Below are 17606 nucleotides of genomic sequence, written 5' to 3'. Positions count from 1 at the left end.
TAGTTTTCCATAATATGTTTTATTTGTTATATGATAAATACAGTACAGGATCAAACAAACTCCTGTTTATGATAACACACGTGATTTTCATATGTTGGAAGACATTTCTTTCAGAAATTTCAAACTGGATAAACTGGTTATTCTTACTGTACATATAAAGACATCAGCACTTTGCATAAATTCAAAATTCAGTGTAAATCGTTTAGAAATCATCACCTTAATAACTGCAATAATAACAAGATATAAAATAATATTCATGTGCCAGATATACATTTCAGTGGTGAATAAACTATGCATTCACAGACAGAAACATACTAAAATGTGATGAGATCAAAGGTGAGTCACTTATAAAACTAACATTTGGAGTTACAAAATGACCCTGATCTAATTAACTTTATTTGTATTGGAATTATTGCTTTATTGGACAAACAAACATTCTTATTTGACTTTGTGTTCGAGCTTCACAACAGTGACTGGTCATATTTAATGTCCGTTAAAGTTTCACATTTTGAGTTTAGATTTTTATGTATCTATCAATATACTGTATATTGCATGTGCAAAGTCTGCAGCATTACAACTGTTAAATACAACTGTTTTCACTAACAGTAATTTTAAGAATGTATTTATTTTAAACACATGCATCAGTACCAGACATTCACACAAACCTGAGATACATTACATATTTCTCTGCAGTCAGTATGTAACATCATATAATCCAGAAATTAAATAATTAGTCAAGGATTTAATGAAACTGCATTAATCTTTTTCATTTGAACCTAAAGGTGCTGTAAGCAATTTTTTCACTGAAAGGTATGAAAAAAAAAAATGTCCTACTCCCTGAAAGATATTAATGAAATAAGATATCTCATCGGTCTCTGTGACAGCTCTAGACTCTGCAAACAGCAAATGAAAATGTGTCCGCGGACAATGACGCTTTCGACCTGTCAATCATTTTGCGTGTTCTCATAGTATTGTAGTTGCAGAGAATTATTGAGGCTTAATGCCATTTTTATGCCATGTTGTTCATAACAGTTGTCAGTTGAGGGCGCTATTTAGCTGCTGTTGTTTATAACAACCGTTTCTGCTCGTGTCTGTCTCAATAAAGCTCATTTGGTATCTTTGGAGGGAGGGGTTTTGGAAAGAGGAGGCGTGGCTAATCCAATGGTTCAGTCTCTTGGAAGTAGAAAGGCTGAAATCGCTTACGGCACCTTTAGCTGCTTAATTAAGCTTTCAATCATCCTGTACAAGTCTGATATGAAACCTTCATAATTTCTTAAGTCACACAACATGCATTCATGCAGTTCATTACCGTACCAAGACATCAGAGATCATGCTGAAATGCTGAGTCTATTTTTTAAAGCATGTTTATAGAGCATCTGCTGCTCAACTTGTGTAGCAATGTTATTCTGTATTGTCCCTGTCAAATAAACCAATAAATAAAATAATATTTTAAAGGGTTAGTGTACGAGTCAAACCCTCTTTTTTTCAATTACAGCTGAAAAGCTTATTAATTTCTCACAGTCCCATTGGTTTGGATGTTATTCACATGATAGGTTTACTGTGCAATCCTGCAGTTTAAAGTCTTACTATCACCTGATTAGTTTGGTTTATAGCCTGTTTTACACATCTTGTACATGTTAATAGCAACAGCATAACTGCAATATCTGTAATACCGAAAAAGAAAAAAAGAAAAAAAAAAATCTTATTTTTATTGGAAAATAATGGCATAAGATATTAAGTTTTGTTTTCAGAGAAATCTAACAAAATTTGGTGGGATTTATGCTTAAAGCAAGAAAAATCATTTTGCCAGTGGAGTAACAAAAATAAGCAAGTTTTCCCTTTGAACTTAAAAAAAAAAAAATATATATATATATATATATATATAATTACCCCATTGGCATATAGTTTTTTCTTGTTATAATCATAAACGTTACTAAATTTTGTTAGATTTCTCTGAAAACAAGTCAAAAATGTAGTCATTTTGCTAAAGTAAATTTATCAAGTTTAAGTAATTGTTTGATATTTTTACTGGAAAACCAGACAAAAATATAAAGTAAGAACATGTTTTTTGGAAGTGCAGAACCACTGCTTTATGCAGAAAATAAAGTGAAAGTGATAAAGTTCAGTTAATGTTGAGTATTTTCTTAATGGTCATACATTATTGAACTATTACAAACTTGATCATCATGAAATCTAATGTACATGAGGAGGCAGCTCAAATTTACATCCAAATGGTAATTTATCTACACAGACCCAAAACCCCAAAGTGCAGAATATTAATTGACTAGAAAGTGCCATTTGTGTGCTTGCTTGATTTTTTGACCATCCTGATCTGATAAAAATTACATTAAGTGGTTTACTACACATATAGAGGCAGTTCTGAGGTTAAATGTCCACTGTGTGGTGCTAAAAGCGAGTTAAATGTTCTCCCAAACAGATGGAGTTTTAAGATTAATGCTCTATCGAGTTTTAAATCAACAAAACCGACCTTCCTACCCTAAACCTAAAACTTAACCGACAGAGTCTTAAAAGCAAATGTGAGATGAAAAATACAACCACGTCATTTTGTGATGCTTCTATGACACTTTCGGCTCACGATTCGATTCACGTGCTCTTCAGGACTCGTACTCCGGTCCTTTACATCACAAGTGTAATGCTCTATCAGTTGAACTACCACACAAATTGATCACACTCTAACAAGCTTGTAAATGTAGTTGATTATGTCATGCAAATGTTAAAATGAGTCAAGCACTACAGTAAAAATGTTTAAATATCATTAGATAGCACTGTGTAAGGAACAGAGCGAAAGGTATTTATGAACTTATAATCTGACATTTTACTCATGATTTGTGTGAAAGAGAATAAAAAGTAATTTCAGGTTCATTACAGTGGCTTTGAAATGAGCAGATAGAAACTGGACAATCTGGAAAAACCTGGTGGTCAGCCATGACTTTGTTCATCATATTACATTGGTAGCACATGGCAAAAGTTTACTGCATTACAATGCATCATCAAACTCAGTTTTGTAGTTTTCAGATCAGCTTCATGGTGAACCTGCCCGTCTCCATGGACGACCCTCCACCCCCTCCCGCTGATGCAGAGCTGCGTGGGACGAAGTCAATAGTTGCTGTGTGTTTGATTTGGCCTTTGCTCTGACTCCAGAAAAACATGAAGATGAAACAGATCACCACCGAGCTCAGGAATGACAAGAAACCCATTGTCACCGCGATCACCAGCGTCTTCACGTCAAACGGAAATTGCTGTGAACCCTGAGAGCCGTTGACTGGTGCTTGTCCAGACACAATGTTCCACCCCTCCAGAAAGAAGGGACCAGAACGGTTTCGAGTAGAAGGAAATCCACGTACCCACAGGCTCACTGAAATGCTGTCATTTCCCGCAGCATTGGAAGCGATGCACAGGTAGTAGCCACTGTCTTGAACCTGTGCGTAACGCACCTCAAGAGTCCCGTTGCTTAGTACGCGAATTCTACCGGATCCTGTAAGGAGGGAGCGTTTCGGATTCAGCCAAGTGATAGAAGGTGCAGGGTCTCCATCTGCTTCACAGAAGAACAGGACACTATGACCCTCATCTGTACGAACATCTTGTGGTTTACGAGTGAGAATACGTGCATGCCGACAGGTGAACAGCCATGGAAGTTCCGCTTCTGTAAAGTCACCGAACCTTTTCCCCTGCACCTGCACAGGTGATATGCACGTTGGTGGCTGCCCTTCAAAGCGAAGATGCAGACGTCTACGCATTACCCAGAGCAGACGGCAATCACAAGCCAGTGGGTTCCTATCCAACCTCAGCACCTCCAGTTTAGCTACGGAGTGGAACACTGATTCTTCCAGCGTCACCAACCGATTGGATGACACGTTGAGTAGGCGAAAAAAGGTAAGACCACGAAATGCACCAGGTTCCACTCTCAGTAAACTCGCGCCAACCAAGTGCAGCTCCTGTAATCGTAACAAGTCCCCCAAGAGATTGGACTGGATGCTGGTAATGGGGTTGTAGGACAAGTCCAAGTAGCGCAGGTAGACCAGGTGGTGCAGTGGGGAATATGGTATGGAGCTCAGGTTACAGTGGCTGAGAGTAAGGGAGGTGAGATTGAGTCCAATCAGACTGTTGATGGCTAGCGAGTCCAGCCAGGGGCAGTGAGACACTCTGAGGTCCCTCAGACGGCTCAGCTGGTGGAATGAGTTATTGGGCAATGTGGTGATCCCCATTCTGCAGAAACGCAACTGCAAGAGGCCGGTAAGTTGAGACATCGCCTCCACTGGCACTGATGTCAGGTTGCACCTGTTGAGGTTCAGCTCTTGCAGGTTTATCAGACCACTGAATGCACGGTTTGAGATGAAGACCAGATCATTCTCACTGGCCTCCAGCTTCTGCAGAGACGGCATCTCTCGGAACATGTCATCAAGGAACACCAAGATCTCGTTCTCACTGATGTCCAGCAGTCGAACTTTTGGAAGGCCAGAAAATGCTCCAACTGAAATAATCTTCAGACGGTTGCGGGAAACTATCAGCGTCAGGAGGTTTTGCAGGCCGAAGAAGGCTTCAACCTCAATGATTGTCAGCATGTTATCACTAAGGTCCAACTCCCGTAATTGCGTTAGGCCAGAGAACTGCCGCTTCATCAGAGTCTTTAAACGGTTATAAGTCAAGTTCAGCCTCTGGGCATATTCCGGAATGCCCTCAGGAACAGAGGTCAGTTGTCTTGATGAACAGTTGACCATTAGGAGCTTTGGCAAACAGTCACAGCGCTGGGCACAGGGCCCTGCTAGTGCCGCACCTACTATCCACTGGAGGACCACCCACCAGTACACCCTCCTCCAATCAGCAGCCACACACATCTGGAGACCCGCCTACAGGGGGAAACAGAGTGATAAACACATTAATGCTCAGCACATTGGCAGTTAGGTGCCCTTATTGCATTCAAAACAGAAAACATGGCGCTCACACGTGTGAACTCCGTTTTGTAAAGCAACGTATCTTCTTGCAAAGATTAATTCAATTAGAGGAAACAAAATTTTTATTTTGCACTTGAATACATTTTGAATGAACCCTCATGTGGTGTTCAAGTCATTTTTGACTCATTTTGATTTAGTTTCTTTAATAAAAATGGTATCCTTCATCTGAGTGGGCCACGGTTTGGTTACTTCTACATTTGCCATCTGAACACACACACAAAAATTTGGACTGTATTCGATGAGCTTAGGCCACATGACAAAAAAGTAACACTCATGGTGTTCCGGGTCATTTTTGACCCACCATAGGAAATGAATGGGAAAGACTAAAACACAGAGCAATTTTTTTTTTTAAATGTGTCAAATAAAATACATAAATCAGTCACAATGCAGAACACACACACATAGAAATGAAGGGGTGAGACTATAGCACATCCACAATGCAAAACATTTGCGTACTCACTCACACACACACACACACATGCATGCATATTTATTATTATAACCAGGCATGAATTAGTTGATCTATGCAGCCATTTACTGGTCATTTCATGTGGCAGATGGCAGCAATCTGACCTCAGTGCACACACACACACACACACACACGCACACGCACACGCACACGCACTCCTACTGTACTTCACTGACTAATTTTGATGTTTGCAAAAGAAATGCCAATATTGCCATTGTGAAATGTTTATTGAAACATTTGAGTGAAATTAGTGATTACATATCTTTCAAAAGAAAATGAAAATATTACTTAAAATATAGCACACAAGGGTTAATGTGAATTTGCACAGAATTCTGAAATGTTTTTTGCTTGTGCAAGATCACTCTCTTGTCATATCCAATCTGCACGTGCTCATAGCTTTGTCCGCTTGCTCAACAGGGTCACAGCGTTACAATGTAATGAGAAGGGGATAGTTTGTTTTCAAGACAGGAAATGTGTAACACACCATGAACACACGAGAGCAGTTCTTTTGTTGATTTAACTGTTTTTATTGAACCTTAATGAAATGTATATTTTTAGTCTGTACACTGCCAATAGGCTTACTAGCTAGATAACTATCTGTTTAGCTCTCTTAGTTTGGTCTATATTAGTATTTAGTTATCTAGGTTACCAAGTTACACTTACATAACTACTAGCTTGGCCACGTTAGCTACCACTTTCATATGAAATTATATTAATATAATCTCTCCCATGTGTAAAACTCTAAGACTAACATAATATTGTAGTTTTGGGGGAAGTTAATTGGACTTCTGTCTATCCCAAAATATTCTAAGAGCAGATTATTAAAATAAATGTGACCAGATTACAGTCTACCATGGATCTGCAACTACTGAAACTTCTTCTTTTTGTTATTATTACATGAAATATTATTGTCTTTAGTAAAGATGTTATTTTAATGTGTCCTCTCTCATTTTCTCATCAGGTGTGACAGCAGCCTTGTGTTTAATAAATATTATAAATATTGTCTAAATTAACATTCTGTTCTACAGGGGTGTGAAGTACTTGAGTAATTATTCTTCATTACTATACTTAAGTATTATCTTTGGGGATTTGTACTTTACTCGAGTGCAATTTAAACTGAATACTTGTACTTTTACTTAATTACATTTTTCAAAGAAAATAGTACTTTTTACTCCTTGCAATTTTATTTAGACTTTAAAAGTACTCGTTACATTTTTGCAGATCATTTTCTTCCATATTAACTTAAAACTAGCAAACCAATCAAATTGCACTGATGCCCAGTTTAAGTTAAATGTTATTTAGTCTGCCAATTAGATCAGTTTGAACAATTGGCCATAATGTGGTCATTGGTCAATGAGAAGCGATGTCACATCTCATCAATTACCACAACGCACTGCACCTTGACCTATTCCTGAGACGAAATTATAACAATCACTGGCAGAAGAAGATGGATGAACATGACTCCACTGCAAGCACGGTCCAAGCTCAGTCACCGGAGCACTGTATGGCACATTAAATCTCTTAAACTCTCATCCTCCATAGACTATGGCTATCCACTTTGCTACAGTAATCGTAAAGCTGTACTCATGATTCATGTCAGAGCATCAATGACAGCGTCAAGAGCAGCTTTGAACTCCACATGAAAAGCGCTTGCAAACAATGTCTCTATCACATTGATTTCTATCACAAGTCCCGTCTGGGCTTGTTTTGTTCATCAGATAGCATTACGAGGTCCTTTTTCCATCAATTGATCACTGACATGTCTGTTGTGTGTGTGTTTGCGGGTGGACACACCGCAAAGGTTCCGCCCTACTCTGACCAGTGCATATGCTAGTTTATGCTTTATTAATGGTAAATGCTTTAAATACTTTAATTAAATGCATACGTTAACGCTTTAAATTTGACAGCTCTATATTATAAGAATTTGGGGAAAAATTAGGGATGCACCAATGTATCGGCCACCAATATTTATCAGCCAATTATTGACCAAATTAAAACCATCGGTAAATCAGTTTTAAGCTTGAAACCGCCGATATGAAAAACCAATGGTTCTTTTATAATTAATTATTAACACACTTTGTAAAAACTCTTTGAATTCAAATGCACAATCTAAAAATATTAATATCCACAATATGTAGAAGGGTTGGCACTCCAAAGAACATGTTATATTTAATTTGAAATAATTCTCGTTCTCACATTACTGAGTTAAAACCGTCGGTACAGATGTGACAGTTGTGAATGCGGTAGTTACCTATAGGCTACATGATGAGGGAAACCATCCAAAACACTTTTGCAAACTTCTGAGATATCAGTATGATGTCCATTAATGCTGCATGATTGACTGAAATCACAATATGACCTTACGTGATTACGAATATTTGAAAGGCTGCATTTAAAAATAGACTGCAATCAGTGCTTCAGTCAGCATTGTGTGAGCAAGCGGCGCCCTCTAGCGGTCTTGATGGCATGATCCATTATCCATTACACCACAATAGAACTTAAAGGGATTTGTTCCTTTTTAAAAATGTTTTATTTTTCCATGATGTGGCTGACATTTCTGTGGAATGGCCCCAACATATGCAGAGTATGAATTTATAATGTTCTATCATATACAGTTCATACATGTAAAATGTGAGTTCAGTTGTTTTGAATGGCAAAAACAGAAGTGCAAACATGTTTTAGAAGTGCAAAATAACCTTTTATCACATCAATCATCATGCATATTTTTTCCCTTCTCTTTATCTTTCATTGTGGCTCTCTTTAAAATATTGACCTGTCTTGTGTTCAACAGATCTAATGTTCAATGGAAATTATTTATTGTTAGAACAGAGAAAACACTTTTGTACCTCTATGTATATTTTTAAAACATAATTCCTGAAGCAAAACAGCAATCTGATGACAAAAGATAAGTGGCAAAATATCGGTATTGGTCAATAGTTTTTTTGTTAAAATTGGTTTCGACCAAAAAAATTTCATATTGGTGTATTCCTAGAAAAATAAAATGGAATTTAGGAAAAAAACATGAAACGTGATGAAACTCTGTTTGAACTCAAATTCAATGCCAGAAGTATAATATGCCTGATGACACTTAATATTGTAGAGCACAAAGGCAGAATGCTTTTCCCTAGTCATTCCATGAGTGTACAAGGCCTGAAAACAAATATCATAGTGATGCTTTGGAAAGAGACTCACCAGCTGGCAGAGTGGCCGCTCCTTCTCATTACCAACAATTCCCAAAGAATCTCTCTGATCGCCCTCACAGCCTGGAGAGAGAGAGAGAGAGAGAGAGAGAGAACAAGACAGTTAAATGCTTTTTCTTACACGTCAGAAGCCTCAGAGCTGTTCAACATTTATCAGTTTTCCCCAATATTTTTGTTTTGTTTAGCATAAACAATGAGGAACATGTAAGAAGATTCATGTGGTTACAACTCTTAAGTAAGATGCCACTATGACAGTATATATACTTGTCTAGAAGTGTGGAGCGAGTGTGTACTGATGCAAGGAGAACAGATGTATGATACAAGTGTGTGTGTGTTTGTCTCTGTGTGATTTTCCGGGACTCCAGGCGTCATGTTTGCATAACCAAATGTTGGCAGTGTTCAAAGTTTTAAAGCAAAGCCTCAACAAAACATGGATCACTGACAAAGACCAGTATGTTTTAACCCTTTAAGCTTGGATAGGCTATAATTATCAAAATATTAATAACTACATTATTAACTATCTTTTTTTTTTTCACCCAATTTGGAATGCCCAATTCCCAATGCGCTCTAAGTCCTCGTGGTGGCGTAGTGACTCGCCTCAATCTGGGTGGCGGAGGACGAATCTCAGTTGTCTCCGCGTCTGAGATCGTCAACCCACGCATCTTATCACGTGGCTTGTTGAGCACGTTGCCACGCGTGTGTGGCTTCACGCCATCCACCGCGGCATCCGCGCTCAGCTCACCACGCACCCCACCGAGAACGAACCACATTATGGTGACCACGAGGAGGTTAACCCATGTGACTCTACCCTCCCTAGCAACCGGGCCAATTTGGTTGCTTAGGAGACCTGACTGGAGTCACTCAGCATGCCCTGGGATTCAAACTAGTGAACTCCAGGGGTGGTAGCCAAATAACTACAGTCTTGTCCAACACAAGTTAGGTATCGTTTTAATGCTTAAAAGCTCTACTTTCCAATGCATGTAGACATTATGATAAAAACTGAACAAGTGCTTTGAAATTTGCAGACAAATCAGTAGTGTTCCATTCTGATCATTTATTAAAAAAAAAATTGCACTGTACATATTATTGCAATCAGTAAAAACATGAAACTCATCAAATAGTCATGTGTCATATGTTGATGGAAATCTCTTAAAGAGTAGAATACAACCAGCATTTTTGATTTACTCACGGACAAAAATAAAGTGTGTAATAGCTAAGTATATGTCTTTGACAATTATGTTGATGTTGCTTATATGCTGCATTTTCACTTACAACTTCAGGTAAAAGAAACGGAACATTAAATATCACATACCATTCATCACATACTTATGAGGCGATCATCTTTCAAACGAGTCCACACACAAGATAATCAGATGCATAGATCATTAGATAATCCACATGAAGCACAATGTTACATATGACCACCAGGAGATGGCGCCAAATACATGACACAGACTCAATGATGACTCAAATGACACAGAATGAAACTCATTCTGTGAAATCTCATTATTAAAATAACATCTGCATGCTATGCAAACCTTTAGTCGTTGTGTTTGCATGTGTAATTAGTTCTTATGTACAATTATTATGTTTTATTTGTTTGGAGATGTTTTTGTACACTAGGATCAATTATTTTTGTAATGCTATAACTTTTGATTGCTTTGTCATATCAACACAAAATCTTTCTCAGATACAGTTGACATGACAAAAGCAATTTTCTGGAGCCACCTTATTTACACCCAGAGATATATAATGTAAAATTAAAAATTAAAAAAAGAAGGGAAAAAAAAGTAAATTTTTTAGGCTGAGTCTCAGAATGTATCATAATCTATATTATAATTTTTTTTTTTTTTTAAGTTTTCTTTATAATGACACCAAACACTTGTTCCTTGTTTTGTCGAGTTATAAGCCTTTAATCTGGGGTATGAAACTGAAACAGGAAATCTTTAAAAACAACTTCAAGAGCTTAAAGGGTTAAATCAGTACTTTTCTACTGGATCTGCATAAGGACCCAGATTTTACCTTCATCAAGTATGCACAAATACAGTACAGAGGAAACAAATAAGTCCTTGCAATCAAAATGTTACATTTATTAATAAATATTAATTTCCAAATGTCTCTTGAATTTCTATGGTTTTATGCGCTCTGCAGTCAATATTTCACCTCACAAAACACATCGTTTTCACACAAACCATCATTATCATTGTTGCAAGTAAATATGTATTTCATGTCATCTGGGTTGTATTGAGCTTGGGTAGTTTTGTTGATGGTTTCTGAGGACGTTTTCAATTTTTGAAGTTTCATTTGTTTTGTTTTTTGTTGTTTTTTTTGGTCCAGATCTATTAAATTATTCAAAAATACATTAAAAATGCAATTCACACAATATCAATATTCAAATCAATAATTTGAATACACCAATGTTTTTACATTTCTACGTTCAAAGTCATTTTGATATTTTTTTCTGGGAATTTAAGTAAAAAATGTCATGTAGTGTAACTGTCCAGAGAGAGTAAAAAATAAATATAATAATACTTGGCATGAGTTGTGCTGAATAATCGTTTAATATTATTTTACACAATAAGCAGTGAAACTATTTTAAAATATTATTATTATTATTATTTGACAAACCCTTGTCCACTAAATCAAAGTCAGGTGGTGTAACCAACATGCAGGTCGCCATTCTGTTGTTATGTGACATAGACGACCATAAAACAGAGAAGACCCCTTTAGACCCTCATGACTGTGTGTAAAGTTTTTTTTTTAGATATATATTAAGATATTTTGACATTTCTTTGTAAAGGCACATTTTGTTCAGGACATATGGTATAACCTTGAGAAAACTTTTTGTTTTGATATTCTTGACTCAAAAATTCATGATATTTGTAAAAAAAAAAAAAAAAAAATTATATATATATATATATATATATTTACCTTATAAAGTATGTTTGAAAACCTTTAGTTATGTACACTCTGGTATTTAAGGTGCAATGAAACTATTTTAATACCTTTAACTTGGTTACACCACTTATTTAACCCTTCCATGGTCTTAACGATCAAGTACCTACTTCTAAATTGACCCTAAATTTTCTATCTTCAATTTCAAAAGCTTGAAATAAAGGCTCTGTTTGCTTTCTCTCTCTACTTTTAGTCTCAGATCATTCCACAAGATGGCAGCAAACAATAGAAAAAGATTTTATCTATCATCTAACACAATATACAGATTTGAAAGGCAAGAGACGCCCCAAAGCAGCTTCACAAATCTTGTAAGCTTCGAAAGCTTGTAATAAAAGGCTCTATTTGCTCGATCTCCTTACTTTTAGTCTTAAATCGTTCCTCTAGGTGGCAGAAAACACTAGAAAAAAAGAATCTTTTATCTATCACCTTCTATCACAATATACAGATCTGAAAAACAGGGGGCGCCCCAATGTGTTTTGTGACTCCGCCCATAGACATCCAGTCTTTCTTGGGAAGCCACGCCCTTCCCCCATGTTTTGTGGAATATCCCGGACTCTGAATGGACTACAAATGTGATCTTTGTGTCATTTGAGAACCTCAGGTTTCCAATTATGTATAACAGTTTATTATCAATATATAATAACCCAATTCCCAATGCGCTCTAAGTCCTCGTGGTCACATAGTGATTCGCCTCAGTACAGGTGGCGGAGGACGAATCCCAGTTGCCTCCGCGTCTGAGACAGTCAACCCGCGCATCTTATCACGTGGCTTGTTGAGCGCGTTGCCACGGAGACATAGCGTGTGTGGAGGCTTCACGCCATCCACCGCGGCAACCACGCTCAATTCACCATACGCCCCACCGAGAACAAACCATATTATAGCGACCACGAGGAGGTTACCCCATGTGACTCTACCCTCCCTAGCAACCGGGCCAATTCGGTTGCTTACGAGACCTGGCTGGAGTCACTCAGCACACCCTGGGATTCGAACTAGTGAACTCCAGGGGTGGTAGCCAGCGTATTTTACCACTGAGCTACCCAGGCCCCTAAAGTGGACTCATATTATAGAAAACAAACTAAGAGCTCATATAGTATATTTATTTACAATTTCACTTTATTCGATTATTCGAACAAAATAATCCAATAACTAATCTTAAGCATTTATTTAAAAAAAAAAATTAAACAGGTGTTTATTTGTTTTTTATGATTACATTTTTAAATTTTCTACCAAAAAAAGTCTGGATATCTATGGGTGGAGTCACAAACCACGTTGGGACACCCCCCGCCATTCAGATCTGTATATTGTGATAGAAGGTGATAGTGTTTGCTGCCACCTAGAGGAACGATTTAAGACCAGAAGTAGAGAGATAGAGCAAACAGAGCCTGCATTACAAGCTTTTGAATTTGAAGATAAAAAAGGGTCAATTTGACCCTGAGCTACAAAGTTTGTTTATAAGGTTCACATTGACCCATAAGACCATGGAAGAGTTAAATTTATCTATTATTATTATTATTATTTCTTTTTTCTTTTTCATAAAAAATGCTATAAATGTTTTTCAAAAATGCATGAAACCAAAATGGACCCAAAGATTACATTTCTACAAACTTAACACTGTGTTTAAAATCACCTGTCAATGACCCTTCAATCAAAAGATGAATTTGCACCAAATTACCGCAGAGTTTGATTGGACGCACTGCCTTTAATGTAAAAAAAAAAAAAAAAAAAAAAAAAAAAAAAATATATATATATATGGTAAGTGTTTTCTCTTTCCTTTTATAGCTAATAAGCTTATTTATTTTGCAATCCTTATTATACAAGATTATATAGTTGGTTGCATTTTATGTGCATGTAGAATATTTTCCCCCTGCTGTTGGCAACTATTTCAGAACAGAATATAATTTTTTTGTCACAACCCACCAGTTGAGAACCACTGATATTAAAATCTTACTGACAGTGTGCGTCTGTATGAATGAACTCACTGTAATGGCATTTTAAATCAACTATTTTAAATAGATGTTCAAACTGCATGAATTAAACTGGGAGGATTTGGTTTGCGGTGTGTGCAGCGGTGACCATATATCGTTCTCTGCACTCCGGGGAGCATGTTTAATGCAGGAGACGAGTCTAATCTGATCTTCAAATGGGTCGTAATGGAGGCTGTAATGTTTGTGAACATGTTTGTTCTGGATTATTGATTCATCCACACTATGCCGCTGGTCGTCTGTGCGTTTGTTTACATCACGATGTTTTGTGTCAGTCAGTTAAGCATCTTTAAGTGCTCGGGAGAGCTTAAACTCCACTGCCCTTAAAAGACCATTCCAGATAAAACGTGTTACCATGTCACACAAACCCGCTGTACAGTGCTCCCAATCTTAAAATAAACCACGACAAGGTGAGCAGGGCCTCAACGAGAAGTGGTCATTTATTATCACACTGAATGAGGTTTATTTTACGATAATGACATGGCTGACTGTACATTTTTCCTTAAATATTGATCATCATTAGTGAACTTGCTTTAGCTAAAAGAATAGTGAATTATATTGGTTATTTAGACATCACACTAATGAACAACTACCTGTACAACACTTGGATGCCTCGTAAAACTTTACATTGCCGAATGTAAAGTGGTCTTCATCAATAATATATGTTAGTATATCAGTGAAGGAAAATATATTGATAAGTGCAGGAGTTCTACAACATTTTTTTAATACTATTTAATTAATTATTAAAACAACGTACCCTCGGATTGTTAGATCCCTCCATCGTGATGACCGGCTCTGCATTGCCATTAAAAACAGGCGTGGGCTGGCGCTGTGGCGTGACGTCATTGCGTACAAAAACGTCCCATTTCATTGGCTAGGCATCAACCAATAAAACGACTTCATTGCCCCCTCCCTCGCCGAACACTGTTGTTGCTCGCTCACATCAGTATTTACAAGTGCACAAGTGAGTTTTGCTACCGTTTTTTTCGCAGAAGTAGTTGCAAAAGTCAAGGCGTAAAGATTTAAAGTTGCAGTGCCAGATTTGAGAAGTTGTAAGTGCCGATTTGTGGTTGTGCTGCGTAAATGAATGAAAGTACAAAAGTTCACGTGTAATACAAGTTTGTGTCTGTAGTTGTATTTATGTGCATGTCATTTTACACATTTGTGACTACTTGTCTACAATTGTGAATTGAAAACACAAGCTTTGAATTATTGTCTGCGAGTGCAGATTGCAACATTCAGCTTATTTTACAAGTTTCACATCGGAGCTGTGAGTATAAATTTCAACTTACGAATACAAGTATTTATTGTGCAAGTTCTCAAATCCAAATATGTAAGCTGTCGAGTTTTGCTACTGATTTACCTTCATAGTTAAACAACAATCAATGGCACACGCATGGGCATTCAGTGCTTTATTCTATCAAATGTACTAATGCAAATTGCATGTTATCACAGCAGTTGTAACAGAAGTGGTGTCATCTGGCATGCAAATCGACGATGAAGAGTGTACAGTTTAAAGTTTGATTTTTCACCACATCACGTGTCTCACGTGAAGCGCCACTGAACCTGACTTATGTTTGGTTCATTATACAGAAGTGTGTCAGCGTTCTCAATCCAGAAAATCATCAAATCATATCTGCAGGACAAGGAAAGGCAAATGTTCCCCACATTAATTGGGAGGATAATAGAGAAAGAGGAAGAATAGACATTTTTACAGTTTCAAATGTTTAACCCTTGTGTGACCTTTGGGACAATTTTGTTTTTTCGATCATTTTGTCTGTGTTAATGTCAACAGCATACATTTTGCCAAAGGTGTGTATTTTTGGGGGAATTTTGATATTTCAACCTCAGTTCCTATAATACATCTATAATACACTGTGTACACAAAATAGTTCCACTCAGGACCTTCAGGACAAAAATGTCCCCATTGAAACCCATTAAAACTGCAATATTTGATCCCAGTGCCATTAAAGCATAAAATCATGAATTCTATGATATTATGCTTTCATTCCAGAGCCCTGGCTTCAAAATTTACATTTTTAACATTGTCCACCAGATGGCGCCATTTTCCTCATGTTCAGCCTATGGAGCAAATACAAGCTTTTCCCCTATTTTCTGTTTGCTGTATTATAGAGCACTGCAGGACAACTGAATAAATGATGCAGATAAAATTGTGTGTGTGTGTGTGTGTGTGTTGGTATAGATGTCAGAGTGTGTTTGTTATGTGTGTATTGAGAAATGTGTGTGTGTGTGTGTGTAAAAAAACAACAGTGGCATTATATAAACAAACTGGCATTTAAAGAGTTAAAATCCTGAAAATGAATGAATATTTGGTAGTTATGATCAGGACTGATGTTGGTTAAAAAGTGGAAAATAATATTAATATATAATATTATTATGGCAGTTTTTTGACGTGGACATTTTTGTCCTCTAACGACCTCTGAGTAACTTTTATTATTGACGCACAAGGGTTAAGGTATTCTTATATAAAATGACAGTTCTATATTAGATGGTCATTGTTTTCTTATGTTGTTGTTATTGTCAAAGATATTGGCTTTAGCAGTTCTAAATGTTCCATGTAGATTTAATAGTTTGTCAACAATAGCGCTGATATTTTAAAATTATAATTATTTTTTCTTTTCAATGTAAAGTTGATCAAAACCTATTTGCTAGTTAAGGTTATGAAGTCATGTACATTCTTACATTAGAATCAGTTTATGGCCAGACTTAAATTATTACTTTGTTGTAGCTGTATAATTTTCACCCGTTTCTAGGTGATTAGGTCAAAGAGCAGCACTAAAGGTTACAGAACAATGACCTCTGAGGGTCAAACACACAAAGAACTGACCAGCTCATATTCCACCCCAAAATCAGAAGAAAAAGAAAATATATTTTGCAAAAAGAAAATAAAGCCTATTTTAGCACCATCTATGACAACTTTTTCATCACAATTAAGCACATTCCAGATTCTCATTACTGTAATGCATCCAAATGTTTGTTTTTTTCTTCATTATTCTCAATGATGATTCTGTCCTGACACAATATTGTGATTAAAAGCAGTAAAGGTTCAGTACAACAAATAACACCATGATGTTACAACTGCACTATTTAAATTAAATAATTATAACATTTCAAAACAATATGAATTTGACATCAACTGGGGGGTGCTTCATTGTGATGAAAATAATGTCAATGCAAAAAACCTTAATGGCCCTTAAAATAGGCTTCATTTAGTTTAAACAAATTATAATTTTCTTTCATTTGACTTTGGAGTGAAATTTGAGCCGGGCATGTTCTGAGATTCACCTCTGACCCTCACGAGACTGAACAGGTCACTCTGTAAATTAAATACACTTTCCTAACTCATAAAGTCGCTTATTCTTTATTTACAATACATTAATGTGTCATTAAATCTCACCTGCTGCCAGGCGCGTGTCCTTCTCAGTCCAGAAACGCGCGATCCATCATCCGCGCGTCACGCGCACAGGTGTGTTTACCTGAGACTCGATAAAACCCGCTAAAAACGCTTTTTATTCCTGCCACTTCATCCGCGTATCTGCGTTAAACCTCGATATTGAGTGAAAAAACGAATCCCTGGAAGTTTCAGGTCACGTCGTGTTTGCGTGTGAACTCCCCGCGACGCGTCTGTCGCTCAGCAGCATCAGCGCGAGGAGCGCCTCGGGAGCGCGCACGGCCGGATTTATTCACGGGAACATGCACGTGGATTTGAGCCAAGAACCCGAATTACTTAAGCAGCGGATGGAAGATGATGACCGATGTGGAGCGGTCAGCCAAATCTGCGGATTTAACACACAAATAAATAAATAAACAGCAGATGGAGAAACTGAAGTTGTCTCAATGTCACACCTCCAGGTGGGCACGCGCAAAGCTTGTCATGATAAATAAAAACATTTTAAACAATTTCATCAACAAGAGGACACAGATAGCCTATTAGAAAAGCAAAACAAACAAACAGAAATGCATTTAAATACATACTCTTTTAATAATGTATTTACTTATATTATAA

The 17606-nt window shown here is 37.0% G+C and overlaps 1 protein-coding gene across 1 annotated transcript; it reads right to left on the bottom strand.

Moving 5' to 3' along the window:
• LOC127425100 (leucine-rich repeat and immunoglobulin-like domain-containing nogo receptor-interacting protein 1) lies at nucleotides 1-17308 on the bottom strand. The gene is made up of 3 exons (XM_051670752.1): nucleotides 16998-17308; nucleotides 8635-8705; nucleotides 1-4868 (listed from the first exon to the last, which is right to left on the bottom strand). Exon 3 carries the CDS (start codon nucleotides 4854-4856, stop codon nucleotides 3033-3035), a length of 1824 nt encoding a protein of 607 aa, XP_051526712.1. The 5' UTR covers nucleotides 4857-4868; nucleotides 8635-8705; nucleotides 16998-17308; the 3' UTR covers nucleotides 1-3032.
• Nucleotides 17309-17606: the final 298 nt, after the last annotated feature.

The sequence above is a fragment of the Myxocyprinus asiaticus genome, chromosome 34, assembly GCF_019703515.2.
Source record: "Myxocyprinus asiaticus isolate MX2 ecotype Aquarium Trade chromosome 34, UBuf_Myxa_2, whole genome shotgun sequence".
Lineage (NCBI taxonomy): Eukaryota > Metazoa > Chordata > Actinopteri > Cypriniformes > Catostomidae > Myxocyprinus > Myxocyprinus asiaticus.
The sequence above is the reverse complement of the archived record's forward strand: the minus strand, read 5'-3'. Positions and strand labels throughout refer to the sequence as shown.